This window comes from Miniopterus natalensis, chromosome 8 (assembly GCF_054644295.1).
Source record: "Miniopterus natalensis isolate mMinNat1 chromosome 8, mMinNat1.hap1, whole genome shotgun sequence".
Taxonomy (NCBI): domain Eukaryota; kingdom Metazoa; phylum Chordata; class Mammalia; order Chiroptera; family Miniopteridae; genus Miniopterus; species Miniopterus natalensis.
In genome coordinates, this window is record NC_142088.1 from 68,891,931 (window position 1) to 68,914,932 (window position 23,002).

The following is a 23,002-nucleotide window of genomic DNA, read 5'->3' on the forward strand; positions in this document are numbered from 1 at the left end:
GAAGAAACTTCAGCATGAAAAGCTGCTCTTGGCTTTTGACCTTCTGTCTGTGTGGCCATGGAGAGCCTGTTTGAACTGGGTCTCTCCTTATTAAGCAGCAGTTGTCCAGCTTACATTCCATATCATGGATATCTGCTCTGGAAGGGGGCTGGGGTGTTTCGTGGTATGCTGACTGAAGCAGAGCAAGTGTGTCCTGTGTGTGGGAGAGAGAGGGAGTGCCCTGGTCCAAGGTGGAAACTCTCCTGGGCTTGTCCTCATTCTAATTTTTTCCCTTGTGTACAATTCTGGGCTTGCTCATGGCTTTCTGGGTTCAGGACTGTTCTTGCTCTTGCCATAGTCCTTGGTCGTTGTCATTCAAATGCTCCAAGTTTTCCTTAAAAGAATTGTCTTTATTGCAGCTGCTTTCTTCCCTATGCCCCACAGAGTGCTGGCTGCTTGCTACTCCATTTGCTCAGGGAACAACTGCTCAGTGACACTTGGGCCTCTTGGTGTGTTGAACCCTTGGTCCTGTCTGCTTTCTCCCTGAATACTGTTTACTGCAGGTTGGAGCTAAGGTGTTATTTCAGCCAGTCAGTCTGTCAATCAACCTGTATGCTTTCATGTGTTCAGGTGCTGATTTAGGCATTTGTGGGACATCAAGGAACAAAGCAGAAAAACTTCCAGACCTTATAGAGCTTATATTCTAATGGGTGGAGGGGCAGATGGTACACAATTTTCATAGATAAGTAAATTGATGGTGTGGTAGAGATGATACATGCTCAGGATGAGACAGCGTAGAGCAAGGTGATGAGGAGCTACGCTATGGGAGCTGGGGCAGGCCAGGCCTATGAGGTGAGCGTTGACCACAGACCTGAAGGAGAGGAAGAGATGCTTCAGGAAGAGCAATGAGTTAGACCTGGACCGAGCATGCGGGGCTGTGGGGAGGTCAGTGAGGAGGCCCCTGGGGCTGGAGTGTAGTGAGCAGGTGCAGCAGGTAGGGGCGGAGGTCATCTCCTGGCACCTTATCCGTTGTAAAATCTTTGGCCTTTTTTGAAGTGCACCAGGTAGAACCACTCCGGCTGAATGTCAAGAATGCTGGGCAGAGGTCCAGGCAGGGGTACAGGAGGATACCAGGGTCCAGGCAAGACATTTTGGTGGTTGCTTCCTGGTATAAACCTGAATGCAAGTGCATCTTTTACTGCCAAATGACCCAGGTCACTATCGAATGACACTCCCCTCCGCCATAGCAGTAGCTCAAGGGTGATATCTTACAACCTCTTCAAGCCCACTCTTGCTGAGGGTTGCACAGATTATGGTGGGGGAGGGACTCTGTGGCCACTTTTTGTCCATGACCACCCACCTCTTGGTCATGTGAAGGAGAGAGAGACTCGTGATCATCCCTGAGGTCTTGGCAGGGCTTTGCCTGCCTACAGACTAGAGAGCTCTGGGGGTAGGTGGGCAGTGTCCATAGCCTGGCTGCAGCTAATGGATGGTTCTCAGGTGCTAGAGAAGACAAAGAGCTCTCAGAGAATGGTATGAGCTTGAGCACCTGGCCAGCGGTGCAGCTTTTTGTAATTTGCTGAGAGCCAGGCCTTAGAGTAGAAAATATCAGAGGCTACTGTTCATGCAGCATAGAGAATATTTGCCAGGCATTTGCTGGGAATTGTTTTTCTTTAAGCTGCTCATGAGTTACATCTAAAGTCTCACACTCAAGCCCACCGGGTCAGATACCCAGAGGGCAGGTGTGTGAGGCCAGATGGGTCTGATGCCGCGGGACAGGCAGGTGCCCAAGCACCCATGCCCCATCCGAACACAGCGCTGGCAGAAAGGGACACATTAGGGGGAAAGGCACAGCCCAGCCTTGGGGGGTCTCAGTTTTCCCAGCGAAGCCAAAAACCTAGGTGTTCTTTTTTCTTCTTTTAATATGTGAGGGCTCCCGATTTTAAAATGTTGGCAGCCAGTTCTGATATTTGAATACTACTGTGTAGGGTAAACAGAGACGTCCAGAGTTTCTCCTGAGATAGCCCTGTTGCAGATTCCCGCCTGTGCAGATGAACTGCAAAGTGAAGTCACTGTGCTGCCACCGAGGGGGAGTTCTGTTGATTCGCTTTCCAAGCTGCTTGGTCCCTGTTTCCTTCAGTGGCGACTGAATTTGACATCCCGTCCCATGTTTTGTGTAGCACGTTATAATCCTATTGGGGTGGGAGGGCGTGAGGGAGCCATTGGAGGTTCTGCTGAAGTGAGGTAGGACATACACCTAGTAATTTGGCCCCTCTTGGCTGCACCCTTCTGCCCGGACTGTGGTGTGATGAGGAAGGTGGGCGGTGGGAGGTTCTCAGGTTGGGTTAGTGCCACGGCTGTGGGTGCGGTTGCCAGGCTTCTGTGTGACAGAGGTGGTCTAATTAAAGTGGGATTGATTTATTAGCAGAGCTCCACTGGTCACATAATTTGGGAACCTGGAGGTGTGATGGGGACTGGGGTGTTGATAAAGAGTGCTGAGGCTCAAGATAATTATCGCCTGACTTTGGAGAGAATGACAGCTGGGACCTCATTGTCGCTGTAAACCAGCCCGCAATTGAAACGGCATTCTTTGTTTAACGTTCCTTGTTGAGGGGCGCTGGCATTGACCCTCAGTTGCCTTGCTGGCACTCTCTCCTCTCTGTGCATTTCCAAGGCACTTGTCTGAACCTCCAAAACCCTCTGCAAAGCCTGCTGATTGTTCAGCTGCGTGATTTGCATTTGGCTTTGCCCTAACAATGGGTTGCCTGGGTCCCTCCATTTTCCAGCTGTCTTTTTGTTTGAATTTGAGTTTCCAGCTGACATGCTTTCTGGCCTGAATGCAGCTTAGTTAAAGAAGGTCTGGTCTTTAACCAGACCTGTGTAAATATTGATTTAAGACTTCTGTTGTGTGAGTGCTTCTGGGAATGTAGCTGTTACTATTCCCTTGACATATCGATGGAAGTAGAAAGCGGGACTAGCAAAACCTTGGGAGTCAGGTTGTCCCTTAGGGAGTGACTTTTTGCTTGTGTTCCACATCCTGGCTTGCCTGCCCCTCCGCCATGCTCTAGTGAATTCTCTGGGGAATTAACAACCCACTCATGTAGGTGACTTGGCGTGGAGAGATGTATTTCAGAGACCTGGATGACGTAGAGACATGTGAGGTTGTATGCTTTCCTGTTATCCAGAGCCATTCAGGAGCTCACAGTGCACCCCAAATGTGCACCACAAACCTGGTTCCTGCCCTTCTGTTTTGGATCTTTGGCTATATTGTTATGAGTTGGGTAATTTTTTTCCCAAATAAAATGGATTTTTTCCTGATTTGAATGGCCATATATGATGGTTATAGGAGATATGGAAAATACAAAAAAGTTGAAAGAAATCCACTCAAATGTTTCTGCCCACCAAGGATTAACCACTATTATCAGTTGAGGGATTTTTTCCCCAGTTGTTTTCAATGCATTTTTTTAAACATAGTTGTACTGGGAAGCTAGTTATACCACATATATTATCGCACATCTTACCCTTTTGTACCTAGTTTTTTGTTCACACAACAGGGAAATCTATTATCTCATATAACTTTCCTCTCCTCCCCTTTGCTTCTGACTGAGTGGCCTCAAACATGCCAGGCGCTTCTCCTCAGGGCCTTTGCCCAGACTTCCATTATTGGAAGGTTCTTCCTCTAAGTGACTGCATGGCTCACCTCCTTTAAGTCTGCATTCAAATGTCACCTTCTCCTGACCTCTCCATTCAGTTTGCACCTGTATTAGCCAGACCCATCATTTCCCAGTACTAATGACACCAAACATATCACCCATTTATTTTCAATATTATTATTCTAACTAATATGCATTAACAAACACTACTTTTTGTAAACATTTAAAAATAGTTACATGTAGCCTATTTTTTGAATGAACCATACTTTAATCATCACTCTACTGCTGCACATTTAGATTGTGTCCAGTGTTTTGCTGTTATCAATTATATAAACCTACTATGCAAAGTGTGTAAAGCGTTTTTCCACTTAGACATTAAAAGAGATTCTTGGACATGGGATTACTGTGTCAAGGTTTATTGTATTAAGACATTTGGCTGCAAGTGATACAAACTCAACTCAAACTGGCTTAAGCAAATTAAGAGAAATTACTGGCTGAGGTATTTGAACATGTGTTGTCTCACCCATTCCTGCGCTTACTGGCTGCTTCCTGCATGTGCCCCGACCGGAGATCGAACCCACAACATTGGTGCATTGGGCGATGCTCCAGCCAACTGAGCTGCCTGGCCTAGGCTGTATCTCTTATCTTAACATCTGCTTTCCTCTGTGTTGGCTTTATTCTGAGGCAGCCCTTTCCCCTTTAAGGAAAAATTGCTACCTGAAGCTTCTGTTTTCATCCTACCAGCTCTATCTGCAGTCTCCTCTTAGAAAGATACCCCGTTACCAATATTTGCAGCAAAACCTCAGGACAGGTCCTCATCGGCTCACATTGAGTTGTGCCATCTTTGAGTCACTCACTGTGGCCATAGGACAGGGATACTCTAGAGTGGGGACAATGATGTCATCCACCCAAAGCACATGATCCGAGGGTAGGGAAGGTGCTGTTCCCCAGAGGACACTCAGGGTGCTCTTACTCAAGTGGGGAACAGATACTGGGCAGGCCCCAAACTGCAGATCTTCATTTTACTTAAGAACATTTTAAGGACTTCATGTCTTAATGTTTAAAAAAAAAGACAGCCCAGAAAGTGAGAGGAGCCCAGTCACATCCTAAGCACACACTTGTATTTATACACTTCTGGGTGTCCAAGGCCAGCTTGGTCAGGTGGCAGCCCACCTCCGCTCTCACCCCTGGGCAGCGAGAGGCAGGAAAGCAGCCTCGGCTCCCTGGGGAATGAGGCTCCCGTGGCCTGTAATTGCGTCCCTCAGAGGCTGCTGGTGGCCACCGGCTCCCTAAGTGCATGTTTAAGTTATGAGCAACGGAAACAAGCCCTAAACTGTGAGGAGCAGAAACGTTCTTGCAAATTTCCCCGAGGGATTTTGACAGCACCATCCAGATGACTTTGAAGGCTGATGACAGTCGGCGCTCCATTCCAGAGAGCAGCCGTGGTGTTTGCTAAACAGGCTCCACACCGAGTGCTGACAGCCACAGTGACTTCATTATCCTCAGCTCCTAGCCCCTGCCTTGACCCAGGGCAGTCTTCATAGGAGAGCTCCACTCATGGCTGCCCGGTTGCCTGTTTCCACCAACCTTGCCAGCTTGCAGCATAAATTGTCTGCTGCCCACTGTTAAATTTGCACCTGCCCGAAAGGTGCTGCTGGACTTTTGTTGGACCTGTGGTGGCTTTTGGCTGCCCTTAGCCATGTATGTGTGGGCTCCGGGGGCACCTACCTTGTAATCTCTACCTTGGTGGGTTATTCTGGCCCAGGCCTGCTGTTATGTAAGTGGAACCTGTTCTTAGCATGAGGGAAGTTGGAACCAAGCTGATAAAACCCCACAGTTCTCTTTCTGTGGGAAAGGGGCTGGCTAAACCAACCCTTTCTTTTGAGTCCATTCTTACCCCCAAATTAGGATGTGTCGCGTTAAGTTACAGGCCAGGGAAAATGACCTTATTATTTCACACTCTTCAGAAATTCCTAAAAGGCCACTGAGTCTTCCATTTGGGTCCCATGTTCATGATTTTTTGCTGTTATTTCATTGTGGGAACCGGGGAGTTGCTCACAAAAGGCAGCTGCCTGAGCCAAGGCCATGAGCCGTGCCCTTCAGTGTACCCTGGGTTCTCCATGCGATTTTTGGCATTTTTTGCCTTTTCCTCTCACCAGGGAAATTTGATGAAACCAATTTATAAATAATTCATGTTACTCCTTCCCTTCTATGAGGGACTCCAGGTTAACCTGGAGCCCTCCTGCTCACATTTGCCTTGGTACAAGGGGGATAGGACACTATTAGTATTTCATTGGGCAGGCTGAATTCACTCACACAAACAGCTTTCCAGTGTAATTTTCTGAATGTTTGAAAACATTGACTCTGACCGGGTCAGGGAAAGAAATCCGACCATTCAATGGCCAACTTCTTTGTTGGAGTCCAGGGTCTCTGAGACAAGGGTCCTTTTTTTCCTAAATATAATCAAGTGGGCATTCACCTCTGAAATCAGTAGCCCACTGTATAAATGTTTGGTATTACCGAATAGCTCAATTAAAACTTTTAAAAAGTTAGAATGTCTATTCTTTTTAAAAATATATATATTTTTGTTTTTTTAGACAGGGAGAGGGAGGGTGAGGGGGAGAGAGAGAGAGAAGTATAGATGAGAGAGAAACATTGATCAGCTCCTTCCTGCATGCCCCCTACTGGGGAATTAAGCCCAGGCATGTGCCCTGACTGGGAACGGAACCGGCAAGCTCTTGGTGCATGGGACAATGCTCAGCCAACTGAACCACGCCAGCCAGGGCCAATTAAAACTGTTTAGAATAATGGTTTGCTGCGTGGAAAGCACGCAGTCTTCTGTGATGGTGAGTGGAGTGCTTTTCCAGCTGTGCCCTCCACTTGGTGGTGCCCAGGCGAGCAGTGCAGGTGGAGACAGAGCAGGGGCTCCACCGGGGCAGCTCCTCCTGATCTGTTGTATAATACCCAGCACCTGTGCAAGGTGTTAGTAGGCATTCAGAAGGTTTCCACTGCTGATAAACGAGTAACCCACAAAAAAAGCACAGAGCTAAGATATTCTAAAAGTTTGTAAAGGAAAAACCAGATACTCATTTTGACTTGTTTCTGTAAAAGTCAGTTAACAGTTTAATTAACAGTTACTGATCACTTACCGCAAGGCAGGCTCAGTGTCCCACAGGGCATCTTGGTGCTCAGGGTGACTCCTCGAGGGGTCTGCTGCCTGTTTTGCACTTGCCCACATGGCCTGTGAAGTGGGTTCTTGGGGAAGGGTCAATGGCCCTTTGCACTACACACCTGTATTGCCTGTGAGAGCTACCGTTGGTCACTGCGCACACCTGGCTCTGCCCTTCTCTGTGCCAGTAAGAGCATCAGCAGGGATACCTGGAGCAGTCCCTGTCAAAAACACAGGATCAGGAATTGAATGGATTGTATTACACAGCCTGAGGACTGAAATGTGGCTGAGTCTCAGAAAGGGCTTGGAAACCTTACCTCATGCTTAGCTCTGCTCCTCAGTCCCTATAGCGAACCACAGCCAGCCCTAGCTCCCGCGATTGCAAGTTGCAATTCCAACAACATACATTAACCAGCTAGACTCTCTCAGTCTCAATCCCCAATTCACAGAAAATGAAATATGCTTGCTATATATGGGGTCAGGTGACCCCTTGTGACTGGGGGCAGGGGTACAAAGGACAACAGGGCTGTCCAGGGCTCATTTCTGTACCTTATGGGCAGGACAGGGAGTGGGTCCCCGAGAAGGGACCTGTGGTGAGCTGAGTGGGAGTATGCTTCACCCCCACACCCCTCTTACCCGCTGAGTGAGCGCTTGCAACACCTACATCCAGAGCAGTTCACTTCAGAGCCTTGCTGACCCATTGGGTAGGGTTTCATTTTTTGTTGCAGGGTGGACACATGCTAGTTAAATATGGAGAACTGCCTTTATTAAGTCAAGCTGAGACTAGTCTTTGAAGCTGGACATTGCTTTGGCATAAAGCAGATCAAAGTATTAGGCAAAAGTGCTACCTAGTTGACTTACCCCCCCCACCCCCCCAAAAGGTTGATTTTTGAATGGGGATAAATGTTTTAATTATAATTGTTACACCTACATTTGTAGACATCTGTTGTTTAAAGATCGTTTGTTATTGTTTTTCTAAACAGTTCTGTTGAGGTCTACGCTGGATTTTAAGTCCTGATGAGCTAGAGATTTTTCTCAACTGTGTTAGCAATGGCACGTGCACTGCACTAGCTGCCACTGGTTATTACAGAACAATTTGGGCAATTGAGCTTTTACTTTCAAAGTTTAATATAGTTTTCAGTTCTCTATCCCAGTTCCCAAATTCTCCACGTCTCAGTGGTCGTTTGATTGACAGTTGCTTGAGTATTTTCATTCTGAAACTGGCCCTTTGGTGCTCAGAACAGGCTGGGAAGGGAAGTTGTTGCAGGTGGAGTCTGGAATCTTTTCACTTCACTCGTTGCTTTTTTTAGTTCTCAAAGTTTACAACTACAGTTAATTTTTAACTTTATTCCCTTGGAACTTTTCCATTGATATTTAAAAGGGCATATCAAATATATTAATATACTCATGAATGAGAGAAAATATCCATGAGGTCTTAAAATATTCTGAATAATATTTTCTTTCTTTTTAGCTGTCTCCGTTATGAGGTACAGCGCCTCTGCTTTTGGGTTTGCAGTAAGTAACCTGAAATGTACTTTTATGAAGTTTTGCACATTTTTCCTGAACCCATGAATCTCACCCTGGGCTCTCAATAAGAGAGGGTGGTTAACAGAGGAGAGCTTAGTCTGAAAAACATACCTTTTATGGAAATAGCTTCTAGGGGAAGTTAAAATTTAATGGAAATAAACTACAAAGATGCTGTGTAATCCTCCAGAACAGATTAGGGGGCCACATTTCCCACAGCTGGTTGCAAGGATGTTTTAGGGTTCTAGCCCCTTTCCCCCACAAGGTTGTCAGTTGGAGGATGGGCACACAGGGGAGCAAAGGCTTTGCTGGTGCAGGCAGAGGTGTGGGAGTTAGAGTGGGGCTGCCGCCACTAGGATGTCAGTCTGTAGCCCAACCAAGGGCAACCTGGGTTCCCATTCTGCTTCCCGATGTGAGCTGGTTAGAGAAAAACTGGTCTCAGATATTTTACTAGCTAGACATGCCAAAACTTGGGTGAGCTTCCCACGTCCCCTCAAGAGTGCTTATAACTTTCCAGGTGACAAGTGTGGTAGGCACAGTGGCTCTCACAGAGAGTGCTTGTAACCATCCCTCCTGCATAGCTTTAGGTTTCCTGTACCTAAGGGTATGTGTTCCTGTTCCCAAACTCACTTCTTCCTTTTGTTGTGAAAACTTAATGTTTTGGGGGTTGCAGATTCTTTTTTTGAAAAAAGATTTTTAAATTGATTCTTAGAGAGGAAGAGGGAAGGAGAGAGAGAAACATTGATGTGAGAGTGAAATAGCCATTGGCTGCCTCTTGCACTCCCCCTACTGGAGAATGAGCCTGCAACCTGGGCATGTGCCCTGATGTGGCTCAGTTAGTTGGGCGTCGTCCTGTGCACCGAACTGGGTTGCAGATTCTTTTCAGGATCTTTAGAAGGAGTGGACTGTCTCTCCAGAAAAATGCACACACACACACACACACACACACTCTCTCTCTCTCTCTCTCTTAAAATCCTGTCTCTCTCTCTTCCTCTCACTCCCTCCTCCCTCACACATTCACTCATTCATTCAAACAAAAGCACTGAATTTTGTATAACATTTCAGTGTTTGCAGTCTTCCCAGAGCCCTTGGGTGACCACCTTCAGTCTGGACCCCAGGTAGAACAATCCCACTGAAAGCCAGAAACAGATTCCTCACCCCAAATATTTTACTTGGGACACGCAGTGACATGCTGAAATGATCTTGCTTATCGTGGAGAAACCAATTTCACATGTGTCAGAACAGTGTAACCCCCCATCTCCAGAGTGCTGGCGGCCAGGGGCCTCGGGCGCAGACCCACCACTGCACAGAGTGTGGTTTCCCAGGCCGGGGAGCAGTTAAAGTAGAGGAGGGGGAGCTGGCATGTGGAGCGCCCTGGGCTCCAGAGCCCCAGGGTCCCCTGTGAGGAGGGCGGGTGGCCCGCGTCATTACGATGCAAACCCTCTTTGCCCTGAGCTCACTTGCTCAGATGTTCCGGGTCCCAGAATCGTTGCCCTGTGTCTTTATAGTCGTGTCCTGTTAACTCTGAAAAACCACTAATGTGTGTCTCCTTCTCCTAGTTTGATGCCGTCCTTGATGTCCTGTCATCGGCGATCGTCCTATGGCGCTATAGCAACGCGGCCGCCGTGCACTCTGCCCACAGAGAATACCTGTAAGTGGGTTTTCATCTCCTTCCAGACTGCGGCACCCATGCAAACGAAGGCCACGTAATTGGGTTGTCAGCACAGCTTACCCTGCGGCTTTGGTCCCAGTGACAAGAATAAGGTCCCCAAATTGCCTTTGAGAAGGCTGGCTGGTGTGATATCAGCCGTGTGGTAGGCCCTTCTGCAGGGGTCAGAGCAGTGGAATGTCCCTTTATAATGCTCTCTGTTCTCTGCTTTTGAGTCTGGAGTGAACATTTGTGTATTCATTTGTCTCTCTCTCCATCCGTCCATCCATCCATCCATCCATCCATCCATCCATCCATCCATCCATCCATCCATCCATCCATCCAGGCATCTTCTTTCTCTTTGTGTTATTGGAATCTTGGCTCCCTTGAATTTTCATGCTTTTTTTCTTCTTTTCTGAGGAAGATGATGAGCTCCCCAGGGTAATTTATAGAAGACGTCTTGAGGGCATTATAAATTATTCCACTTGGCTGCCGTCCTGTCTCTCAGAGGGCATTGCTTGTCTCAGTCTCCACATCCTGTGCGGGATGATTTTGTCTTTGAAGGATTTGTGTTTGTGACCATAAAACATGCGTCTTCTCCAGCTTCCATCTCTTTATTCCATTTGTAATCCTCAGGGTGACAACAGCGCAGGCTCCAGAGTGGGATTTCGTGGCTTTGAATCTCAGCTCCTGCGCTTGTTATCTCTGTGACTGCGGGAAGCTTCTAACTGCTCTGTGCCTTGTTTCCTCCCCTGGAAAAGCAGGAAAGCGGTACCTTCTTTATTAGGGTTATTATGACGATCACAGGAGTGAGATATAACCATTGCCGTATGATACACACACACACTTTAGAACAGCTTTTGGCATGTAGTTCAGTGAACCTTAGCTGCCATGATTATTAATTATTGAGGGGACGCCCTTGGGACTGAGCCACCACTTGTCATTAGGGCAAGAGTTTTACCCACCTCTGCAGTGTCTGAACAGCTGAATACAAATGAATAAATGCCCCTTGCTGTGGTTTGTGGTGGTTCCCACTCAAAGGATACTGTTGGTAGGGATGCTGTGTCCTACTCAGATGTACAAAGTGTGGGGTACACATATTGGGTGCCAGGGGACTCAGTAATCTATCTCACATTTCATGTGCCAAAGGGAAAGCTTTGGAGAGAGGACACCATAACTGATTCTCAAATGAGAATGAAATTTAATTTAGTCTGTTGTTGGCTTTAGGTGGAGCACAAAACTTCTTTTAAGTGTTAAATCTGTGTTTTGATGTGCTTTAGCTTTTTCAACGAACATAATTAAAGTATAAAAATGACCAAATTTGTGATATCACAGGTGATAATGTTTAGGCTAAGGTCAATTTTGAAAAAAGCGAGTCAATTTATGGTTGAAAAAAATTAAGAAAACAATAGTAGTAAACTGATTTTGTAAGATTTCAAATATTGGTACCATAAGGACCAAAGCAGAACTAACACTAGTCCAGCCCAGAGAGCAGCTACTGCATCCGCCCCCGCTCTTGCTGGCTATTATGTGAGGAATTCAGTGAGAGAGGCTAGAGAGCGCAGTCTGGAGGCAGGCTCAGATTTCAAGAGCTCGTCCCTGTCCTGTCTGGGGAACATATATATTCTTTGTTCCGTGGTCCCACTGTCCAGGACAGTAGCCACTAGTGGCTATTCTAGCACTTATGTGTGGCCCGTACTAACTAAGAGCTGTTGTAAGTATAAAGTATATACCACATTCCAAAGGTGTAGAAGGAAAAAAGAATGTAAACATTTTATTAATAATTTTAAAAATACCGATTATATTTTGATAGAATATTTTGGATCTGTTGGGTTAAATAAACTCTTAAATTAATTTTACTCCTGTTTACATTTTTAATGTGGCTTTTAGAAGTTTAAAATTGCACATGTGGCCTTGCCCTCAAAGGAGAAAGCTCTTCCCTCTGCCTTTTCTTATTTTAGAATTAATGATGCAGAATTTGATTTGCAATTCCAGAAGGAATTGAGTTCAGAGTTTCTCAATTTCTCTCTTCTAATTTGCTTATTTTTAATTTGATTTTAGTTTTGCTAAAATGAGTTTCTTACATAATAGTCACAAAGCTGCATGTCATTGTGGCTTTTCTGTAGTGTTGGGATCTTGTGAGAGTTTGCCAGGTGGCCTGCAGTTTTTCCAAGATTAAGTTTGATAACAAGAATTGTCTATGGTGTCACTCTTTTTAGTGATCCTAAAGCAGGTACTGTTTTTTTAAAAAACAACAACTGAATATCTATATTAATACCCAAAAGGCAAACACTCACAGAGGAGTTGTTTCGATAATTCCCAGATAATGGTGTATGTGGCAACGCCAGTGAATTCATTCAGCGATTCTTAATCTGGGGATTGAAACGACACTCACATCCTCTATTGTTGGCTTTAGTTTAAAGTTTTAATCTCTGACTCATTCCATGTAAATTAAAAATTCATGAAATCACTGCCAGCTGAGAAACTGATGTTTGCATGTAAATGAGCATGAATGAATCATGAGAGGCAGAGCTGGAAAAGCTAGTGGTGTTCAGTTATTTGCTGGAGAACAGTATTTGAGAGCATGTGGAAATACCCAGCTGGCTCTTAGTTAATTCTTCTAACTGTTTCTACTTTGACTCTCAGGTTCAGGGTGAGTTTTGAACTTGGCCTTGTCAGTGCAGGAGAGTAGCCAGCTTCCCCAGCCTGGCCACTTGCTGACTGTGGGATGGGGTGTTTGGTGCTCAGAGGAAGAGAGGGTGCCTTCATCACCACCACAGAGTGGAACCTAACCAATAATTTTGTTTCATTTTATACTCTGTTTCTACAGTAAAAAACACATAACGTTAAATTTACCATCTTAAACATTTTAAGGGTACAGTTCAGTAGTGTTAAGTATATTTACATTGTTGTGAACAGATCTCCAGGACTCTTTCATCTTGCAGAACTAAAACTGGACTCACTATACAACTCCCTGTTACCTTTCCCCCACCCGTCGGCAACTACCATTCTACTTTCTATTTCTAGGAATTTGACTACTCTGTGTACCTCGTATAAGAGGAATCATACAACATTTGTCTTTTTGTGATTGGCTTATTTTACTTAGCATAGTGTCTTCAAGCTTCATCTATCTTGTGTCAAAATTACTTTCCTTTTTAAGGCTATATAATATTCCACTGTCTGTATATACCACATTCTGTCTGTCCATCCATCTGTTGATAGACATTTGGGTTGTTTCCACCTCAACTATTGTGAATAGTGCTGCATGAACAAGGGTGTACCAATAGCTCTTCAGGACTCTGCTTTCAGTTCTTTCGGATAATCAACCCAGAAGTGGGACTGCTGGGTCAAATGATAGTACTATTTTAATTTTTTGAGGGCCCTCTATATTACCCTCTATAGCAGTTGCTCCATTTTGTAATCCTACCAACTACTTATTTTTAAAAGCTCCCAATTTGGTCACTTTTTTGTGGTGGGGAATATATGTGTGGAGAGGGCGAACCAGGCTTATGCAGCGTCAGGGTTTTCAACAGGCAACTAAAATAGAGGGGCAAGGGAGTCATGTTTATTTGTAAGGGAGGGATCTAAGAACATGCCAGAATATTCAGGCTGGGGAAGGAGGGCTGGCAGGACAGCGGCAAGGTTAGGGAGTCGTCGTCATGGATTAGAAGTCTTGTGTAGCTTGACAGTTGTTGCTGTGGGATACTAATTTGAGAGTGGGATGCTAAAATCCATGATCTGACGGGTGGTTCATTCATTTGTGTGGATTTAGGGTGGGAGTGGGTGACTGAGGCAGAGTCAGGACAAAAGGTCAGGGACACGTGTGAGGCCAGGCTTGGCTGGATGCTCCAGGTGGGATTGAGGGGCTGCTTGCAGAATTTAGGGAGGAGATGAAACGAGCGGAGCAGGTGCTGACATCCTCAGTGAATGGAGGAGAGGAGGGGCCAGGGAGTTGGGGGCCACAACAGGAGGTGTAGCGGGTGGTTTAGTCTGCGGGTAACTGGGAGTGTTGGGGGAGAAAGCCAGAGAAACTGGATTGGAATTTACCAGGAGGAAGACAGGCTTTGCGAATGGGCAGGAGAGAGAACATGCAGCCTTCACTTCAGAGGTCGGGAAGGCAGCTTCCTCGGGGATCACCAGCTTTTATTAGGCCGGGAGCTGAGGGGAAGAGTCAGAAAAGAGTAGATGAAAGCGTTTGGGAGGGAAGGGAGCAGGGCGCCACCCAAGGGGACACGGAGGAGTGGAAGTGTGGTTATAAGGCGGGAGTGGTGGCAGTTGTCCTGGTGACAGGAGACTGCTGTGAGGACACTCAAAAGAATGAAGCACTATTTGTGCACTTATATTGTGATCTCCAGGGTCCAATCAGCGCAGAAAGCACGGAGCAAAATCGTGTTTCGAGCCTTTCTCATTTGTTTTAGTAAAAGAGGTTTGCATCCCCACGCACTTGTTTAGACATAAAAAAATCTCTGTAAGGACACAAAGGAGACTGGCAGCAGGATCGCCTCTGGGAGGAGGCCTGGGGACAGACAAAGGAGGGCAGACATGGTCTTTATACCCTCGAGACCAGAGCTGTGCAATAGAGCTCTCCGGGTGATGGGTCTGTCCTCTGTCTGCATGGTCCAGCGTGGTAGTCATTAGCCACAGGCACTCAGTACTTGACATGTGGCTGGAGCCACTGAACTGGATTTTTAACTTTATTTAATTTTAGTTAATTAAAATTAATATAGTCACATGTGGCTGATGGCTTCCACATTGGACAATGCCTCCTTAGATAGTTTGATCATTTGTAATCTATTTAAAAATGACAGAGTTACTAACAAATCAAAGTCCAGGGGATTTGGAAATGTGAGAAAGATATTGAAGGAGGGAAGGAGTTGCTGGAGGGTGTGAGAGAAATTAGTGGAGGAGGAACTTGGCAAAGCCAAATTACACAGGGAATTTCACGCCGGTCTCAGCACCCTCGGCCCTGGGTACCGTGTCGGGCCCCGGGAAGTACAGCCTCCTGCTGCCGTCAGCTGTGGAGGGCCATGGGGAAGCTCATGCTCAGTTACAGAAGGTACAGATTGACGCCCATCGGGGGCCTCTGACATTTTCTATATGATTGCAGCGCAGGTGGGAGGCCCCAGGGAGGCTGCCAGGCCCAGCTGTCTCTCTCACAGGCCATCAGCTCACTGACACAGAGAGGTGGAGGCAGATGGGGGCTGCTCACCTTTACAGGCTTCTAATTCTGCAGCACTGAGCAGAAACAGCCTGGGAGGTTGTTCTCTTGTTCCAAATCGACCTCCAAGTGGCATTATGCTCAGTAGCACGTTTGAGAGCTCTGGAAGGGATATTCTTAGAGAGGCATAAATCCTCTGTGTGTCTTTTCAGGTGAAGTAAATGGGCACCCTGGTTCTCACCCAGGCAGGTATTTGCTCTGTTTTCTTTCCCAATTTGCTTAGCCAAATGCTTGGCCTGGAAACTGTCAGTCGACCGGACGGCTTGATAGTCTTTTGATTACTGGTTTCAGCAGCACCCTTGCTGTTTTGGGAAACAGCTCCAGGAATTGAAAAAGAACAGTAACTGATGCAGTTAAGAAATGATGGATTGGTGATTCGCTTTTGGTGTGTGATCTAAGGAGACTGCAAAGGCAGTGAGTTATACCAAGAACATATTAAAATCGTACCCCTTCTCCCCCGCTTCTCATGGATATTTGATGTGACCCTAAGTTGAGGGTTCTGGAAAAGCAAATTGCATTCCCTCCACATTTCTCTGGTGCTGTTAAGTTGACAAAGCTCCTGAGTGTATTTTAGCTCAAGAGCAGACCCTGAACTAGAAGAATAAATAACTTTGGAGATGACCTCGGTGACAGATGAGAGCCGATATAGAAGGCAGAGCCTTCACCACAGGACACGAGCTCACTCACCTCCCTTGGAGTATTTGCATTTGGTCTTGCCTGAAGGCAGAGGGAGTGGCCTTCCACTGTCATGAAGAGGACATATGAAGCCTCCAGGACATTGACATGACATTAATGGTTGTGGTGTGATGGGCAGGATGTAGTAGAGGAAGGAGTGTTGGCTTCTTTGGTCCCTGTTATGGGTTGAATTGTGTCCCCCAAAAAGATATGTTGAAGTTCTAACCCTCAGTATCACAGAGTGTGACTTTAATGGGAGAAAGGTTCTTTGCAGATGTAACCAAGTAAGTGAGATGAGGTCCTGATCCAATATGACTGGGGTCCTCATAAGAAGAGAAGAGACACAGGCAGACATGCAAGAAGAAAATGACCGTGTTGACGGGGGCAGAAGTTGGAGTGATGTATGCACAAGTCAAGGAATGCCAGGGATTGTTGGTAAACAGCAGTAGCTAGAAGAAGGAAGGAAGGAGTTTGCCTTGCAGGTTTCAGAGGGAGTGTGAGTCTGGTACCTTGATTTTGGACTTCTGGCCTCCACAACTGTGAGAGAATAAATTTCTGTTGTTTTAAGCCCCCTAGTTTGTGGTGCTTTGTTGTAGCAGCCACAGGAAGCTCATACTGTCCCTGAGAAAAGTTCTCTTTCAGACCTGCGCCCACCTGCTTTGCAACCTTTATCTTTGCAGACCTCAGTTTGCTCATGTGTGGAAGGGAGAGGGCCACAATTACCACATTTGTGTTTTAATGCTTGCCCTCTTCTTTCTTTTTTTAAAAAAAATACATCTTTATTGATTTCAGAGAGAGGAAGGGAGAGGGAGAGATAGAAACATCAATGATGAGAGAGTCCTGGATCGACTGCCTCCTGCATGCCGCCTAGTGGGGATCGAGCCTGCAACCTGGGCATGTGCCCTGACCAGGAATTGAACCACCATCTCCTGGATCATAGGTTGATGCTCAACCGCTGAGCTATGCCAGCTGGACTCCCTCTTATTTCTTTAGCATATATTACTGGAAGTCTGGGTCAAAGAATTTGCTGACACATTTTGATGCCCAGTATCAAATTCTCCAAAAAGGCCACCCTTACGTGCTCATCAGCAAGGGTTAGGATGTCTGTTCAATCCCTTGTGCCAGCTCTCAGTGTTCCCATTCTTTCTGAGCTTAGCCACTTGTCCAGGTGCAAAATTATCTTCTCCTTGTTGCTGTGCATTCTTTAGTTACTGGTGTAGCTGAGCATATTCTCATGTGCTTTGTTGTCATCTGTATTTCTCTTGGGAAATGGGTTGCCAGAATTTCAGATGGGAATGAGAGGCCATTTATTTCCATTTTGGGACATTTCCCAGACTCCGGCTAGGAGAATTTAGGTGACTAAAGAAGTATGACTTAATAATTGACCAGGTCCTTCCTGTGTTGTTCCCCATCACCTGTGGGTTTTTTGTTTGTTTGGTTGGTTTTTGCAGTGCCGTGTTTTTTTCTTTCACACATCTAATTACCTGTATTTAATTCATATATTGGCATATTTATCATCCATTGCTCTCACAAAACTTTAAGGTGACGAAGGCAAGGGTATTCCTTAACTATCTTATCCTTTTCATTCCCAATCCCTAGACTGCTGCCTGGTATTTAGTGGGTGCTCATTAAAGTTGCAGAATGAAAGATTGAGCTATGGAACGCCTTTGTTTTAAGGAACATTTTGATATTCTTTATGAAGATGACAGTAATAAGTATTTACCCAGCACCTGCTTTGTGCCAGGTGTCATGCGGGCTCTGTCAGGTAGAGGTGTTATTTAACACCTGGTAGAGAAGGTAAGTGTTGTTCTGAAGACTCAGGGCTAGTATTGGATATAGCTGGGGCTCGAACCTAGGTCTTTCTTGCTCTGAAATTTGCTCGTAACTATTATGCAATGTTACCTTTCCAAATGATTATTCGTGTGTCTTGGTTTTACAAACTTTTTATCCACCCCACCCCCCACTTCCTATTTGAAATGCCCTTTCCCAGCAATTGCTGAAACCCACACTCAATTGAAGGCAGAGGGAAAGGGGTTGTGGATCCAGGGGAATAAAGAGCTAAACAGTTATCCAACTTGGAAGGCAGTCCTGGGCTTTGATTCTCACTCTGCAAGGTGGGGAAATGGTTGGCAGGTGGCTAGATGTGGATGAACTTCCTGGGCAAGGCAGTCCAGGGGCAGGGTTGGCACATTCCCAGCAGTTGGCATTCAAGTCCCAGATCCCCTGGCAAATGGTTAGACCCTCCTGGGTCTCGAAGGCCTTGCTAGTGAGGACCATGTGTCTTCCTTGCAGCCTGGACTTGTTCCAGGCTCTTTGAAACTTTGGCTCCTGTTTTCAGGCCTTGCTGGCAGCTGGGTAGGGCCTCCTCAATCCTGGACTGAGGCTTTATCATCAAGGACTAGGAACCCACCATTGTCCATGATGTGGCCTCTCTGGCACCTGCTGGCAGGAGAAGGTATTTGCTGCTTGGAGAGTCTTGTGTCCCTAAGAACACCAGGGCCCGCCCAGCACTGTGAGTGCTTCACCCTGAGGATAGTCACCCTTTGGAAACTTGAGCCTGGACGTCACCCTGTCTGTCCTCCTTGCACCTTCCGCTTGCACTGTGCTTTGAGATGAATGGGTTAGTACAGGATCCCTCTGATGTGGTGAGCTTTGAGGTGGTTCGGGCCAGGTCCTTCTTTCTTTGTGACCACCTTTGTGAGCAGGAGACTTGGGCAGGTTTTTTCCTTCTCTGGAGGGTCGTGGGCGTGGTGTCTCCATAGTTGTCTTCGACGTTTTAGGGTCAGAGCTTTCATGGCACATAGTTCTTCTTCCTTCAGTGTCCAGATCTGTCCAGTGTGTTAGCTGTTGAACATTTTAAATTCAGTTTGATTTGCATAGTACTTGCCATTGACTGCTAATCAACACTAGCTGATGATCACTTTCTTTACACATTTTGCATTTTCCGAAAAATATTTTACAAGGTACATAGGTTATGTTTGTAATCCTATCGAGCATACTTTTTTACTTTTGGGGGAATATAAAGAGCAATAGGAATAAAGATTGAAGCTCTCATCTCCCCTGTGTTGACACCTTCTGGCTGTGATTGTCCACTGGGTGCTGTTGTGCTGACACCACCAGCAGGTGCTTCTCCGTATGATCACTTCCCACCACAGTGCACGCAGCCTTCCTCTGGGGGTCCATGAACTCGCATGGATTGGAATTCCGGTGACTTTTTTTCTCCCCATTTCCTGCCTTTCACTAAATAGTTGCACCCTTTACATTTTTAGTCAGTGTGGGTTTTGCAAGCATCTCTCTTTATATGATTTAGCTTATTCATATCACTAAATAGAAGGCATCTCAAGGAATACTTAAGTTTTTTAAAAAATAGCTTCTACTTGTTAGTAATAAACTTGTTATGAGGAACAAATGAGGTCCTATCAGTAAGTTCCTTGGCACAGTGTTTGACATTTGTAGGATCCCATTAATGGGGAGTATTTTCTTAAGAGTAGACTTTCCATGCACATTTTGAAGGGACCCACTATATTTGCCTTTATAACCACCTTTTTTTGTGTTTCCTTAGTTGACCCACCCCTTTTCTGTTTTATGAGCTGCTGCTTTAGTTATGTTCATACTATCACCATCTGCTAGCAGTGGAGGAGGCTTCCTGTTCTTTTTTCTTTAACTCTGTACTTTTTAGTTCCTATCAGTTCTGCACATATAGCTATGGATTTTATAGTTTGGCAGAAATCGTGTCCCAGGGGCTGAGGGGTTTTTGTAGAGTTCCTGTTCTGGACTCTGATATGTCTTGATCTAAAAGTGTAACTCATAGGACAGTCTTCATTACTGATTTTCTTACTATGTTCTGGGCACTGTGCTAAGTATTGTTTATGTTTGTCTCATTTAATCTTCAGAACAGTCCTATGAGATACAATTGCCACTATTCCAGTCCTATAGGAGAGGAAATGGAGGCTTAGAGAGGGAGTGACTTGCCCAGAGTCATAGAGCTGGGATTTATGCTGGCGATTTGCACCCAGCCCTGCTGGACCCCCAAACCTGGTGTTGATTTCATTTCAGTGCAGTGCTATGTAGTGCTGCTGGGGTGGGGAGCCCCAGGGATTCATTGTGTGCTGATGACAGTTGTGATTGTGAACTCAGAGTAGGAAGAGTCAGGAGAGAACATCTGGGAACAGCCCCAGCCCTTAGTCAACACCCAGAGGGCCGTCTGTCTCTCAGCTCCACAGCCAGCTGGAGGGGCTGGTGAGTGGATCTCTCATTTTCCCTGCATCTCAGAAAGCAGTCGTTTTTCCAACCTGAGGGGCAAAAAAATCTGGGTTTCAGGTTTGTTTCTGCTACACACAATGTAACCACCCTTCACTTTCATTTCCTCATCGATTAGGTTAAAATTAAAGCTGCTGTTTTACTTGCCTTGGAGGCAATCAAGAAAAGCATTAAGAGAGAACATATTTTGAAGAGTTGAAAAGTATGTGTGTAGCCCGGGCAGCGTGGCTCGGCGGTTGAGCATCGACCTAGGATCCAGCAGACCTCGGTTCAATTCCCGAGGGCACACGCCCGGGTTGCAGGCCCAAGTTGCAGGCCCAATCCCCAGTAGGGGGCGTGCAGGAGGCAGCCGATCAATAGCTCTTTCATCACTGATGCTTCTCTCTCTCTCCCTTTCCCTTCCTCTCCCTGAAATCAATAAAGACATATTTTAAAAAAAGAGAAGTATGTGAGTATATGCATATACATGTATACACATACATATATATGTAATAAATATATACAGAAGTAAATATGTAAAATATTTATATGTGTAAAAGTAATATAGATTACTTTTATGACAGTTGTGAATGTGGACTCAGAGGAAGGAGGGATCAGGAAACAACAGCTGGTAACAGCCCAGCCCTTAGTCAACCCCAGAGGACCATCTCTATTTATTAAAACAAGTAAATTAATAAATTTAAATTTTTTAAAAATTTAATTTTTTAATTTTATTTTAGAGGAAGGGAGGGGGCAGAGAGAGAGAGAGAGACATCAATCTGTTGCTTCCCGTACATGCCCCTACTGGGGACTGAACCTGCAACCTAGGTATGTGCCCTGACAGAATCGAACACACCCCCTGGTGGTGTACAGGACAACGCTCTAACCAACCAGTCTACCTAGCCAGGGCATTTTTTTTTTTTAAACTGTGGTAAGAGCACATATACATGAGACTCCCCTTAACAGATTTTTAAGTGTACCATGCAGTGTTGTTCCTGTGGGCACAATGTTGTACAGCAGGTCTTTAGAACCTGTTCATTTTGCATGACTGAAAATTCACACCCATTGATGAGCAACTTGCTCTTTGCCCCTCCCCCTTTCACTTAAATTCTTAAATACCGGCCACTAGAGTGGAAAACCTGTGAGAGGATTCAGTGTATATGCACAAAAGCTGCTCCAAGCTTAAATGGAAGGGTTACCCTCCCCTGCAACCCCCTAGCTTTCCTAGGGCAACTGTGAGAATAGGCAAAGTTGCCGTGTTATCCCCTGTTGTGTTTGTTGCTGCAAAAGGGATCATTTACTGTGGGTGTTAGCACCCACCAAAAATTGTTTCCTGGCATTTTCAGCCAAGAATTTCTTTGCCCGTTTTGTCATGTGTTTTAATGAGGAAACCCATGTACATATATTGCCGGTGGTGTGGAGTCCCCTACACAAACTGTCCACTGATCTTATTTACTTTTAAATCAAAGTTCAAGTTCTTATCCTGCCGAGGTGACTGAGGCAGAAATTATGGGAAAACCAGGTTATAAAAGGTGCAATTCTTCTAGCATATGCTGGTATATGTTGGAATCTGACACAGAGAACCCTCCAAAAATAGTAGTGATGTGAAGGGCCTGCTGACAAGTACTGTCCAAGAGAACAGATGGAAGTTTGGAAAATGTCATATTTAGGCCTCTATATCTCAGTATTCCCATTACCCCGGTTTTGAGCAGGCCATTCTGCTGGATCCAGTGAAGACCAACCTGGCTAAATATCTGCTCTTCCTCAGGGTTTGTTGGGCTGTTTGGATCGGCAACTCGGGAAAGGTGGTCATGGAGAGACTTCTTTCCTGCCTTTTCCAAACATAGTCAGGTACATGTTCTGCAATTTAGCATGCAATTGGTTTCATGTGTGAGAAGGTAAAAATTTTTTTTAAGAAAGTCCAGTTTTACCAATCACATTTCAATGAGGAGACGCATTTTCTCACACCTGGCTCTGACAGGCATTTGTTGATTCAGCAGTGAGCTATGGAGTGCCCACTGTGTTTCACAGGCGCTGGAAAACAAGAAAAGCTGACTCTCCTTGTGGACTAAAGGGAGACTGACAATAATGTAATTACACAGAGAGAAGGAAGAGCTGTGAGGGACATCAGCCAGGGCAGTGTGACAGCTTGAGGAGGGCTCCGAAGCTGGGGGTTGAGGTCCCGGCAACGATACTTGGGATGGGAGGAAGGAGCCTAGGAAAAAGCGTTCCTGGACAGAGGGGTTGGTGTGAACAGAGGCCCAAACCAGCTTGATGTGTCTGAGGGTCAGAAAACTAGGTGCCTGGGGCTGGACCCGGTTATTGAGAGGCAAAGGGGAGATGGTGCTGGGAGGCGGCAGGGCCTTGGGACTCTTACGAGGAATTTTAATTATAATAGCAGTGGAAGGCCACAGGCAAGTTATTAAGCAGGGGAGGTGGGGAGTAAGTGATCTGATTATATAATTAATGTCGGAGAGCTCAGGTGGTTCATCATGAGGGAATTCTCTTCTTGTAAATGTATGAGGCCCTATGTTGTTTAAAAATGAAAATACTTTTGTTTCACTGATTATAATCATGGTGCATATTTGTAGAACAGATACGTTAAGATTAATAGAAATTTTAAAGTGAAAGTTTCCTCTCATTCGTACTTGCTCTCATTCTTTCCTCCCACCCCCCCCTTAAAAGTTAATCATAATAGTTTGGTGTATGTGCTTCCAGAATATTTTCTGTGTAAATAGAATATAATACACACCCACACGCTTTATACACACAGATACATACATGACAATACACACAGGTGTCAGTGAAAATAGGATCTTTCCGTACATAATGTTTTGGACCCTGCTTCTTTCTCCTCACACAAAACCAAGGACATTTTAAATCTCCTGTCTGTATAT

General features: G+C 45.6%; 1 protein-coding gene across 1 annotated transcript in view; it reads left to right on the top strand.

Annotated features, from left to right (window-relative positions):
• Positions 1 to 23,002, top strand: part of TMEM163 (transmembrane protein 163) — a 206,066-nt gene that overhangs the window by 127,999 nt on the left and 55,065 nt on the right. Inside the window, exons 3-4 of the mRNA XM_087819437.1 lie at positions 8,273 to 8,316; positions 9,885 to 9,976. Coding sequence (XP_087675563.1) covers positions 8,273 to 8,316; positions 9,885 to 9,976 — 136 coding nt within the window. The remainder of the gene's footprint in view (positions 1 to 8,272; positions 8,317 to 9,884; positions 9,977 to 23,002) is intronic.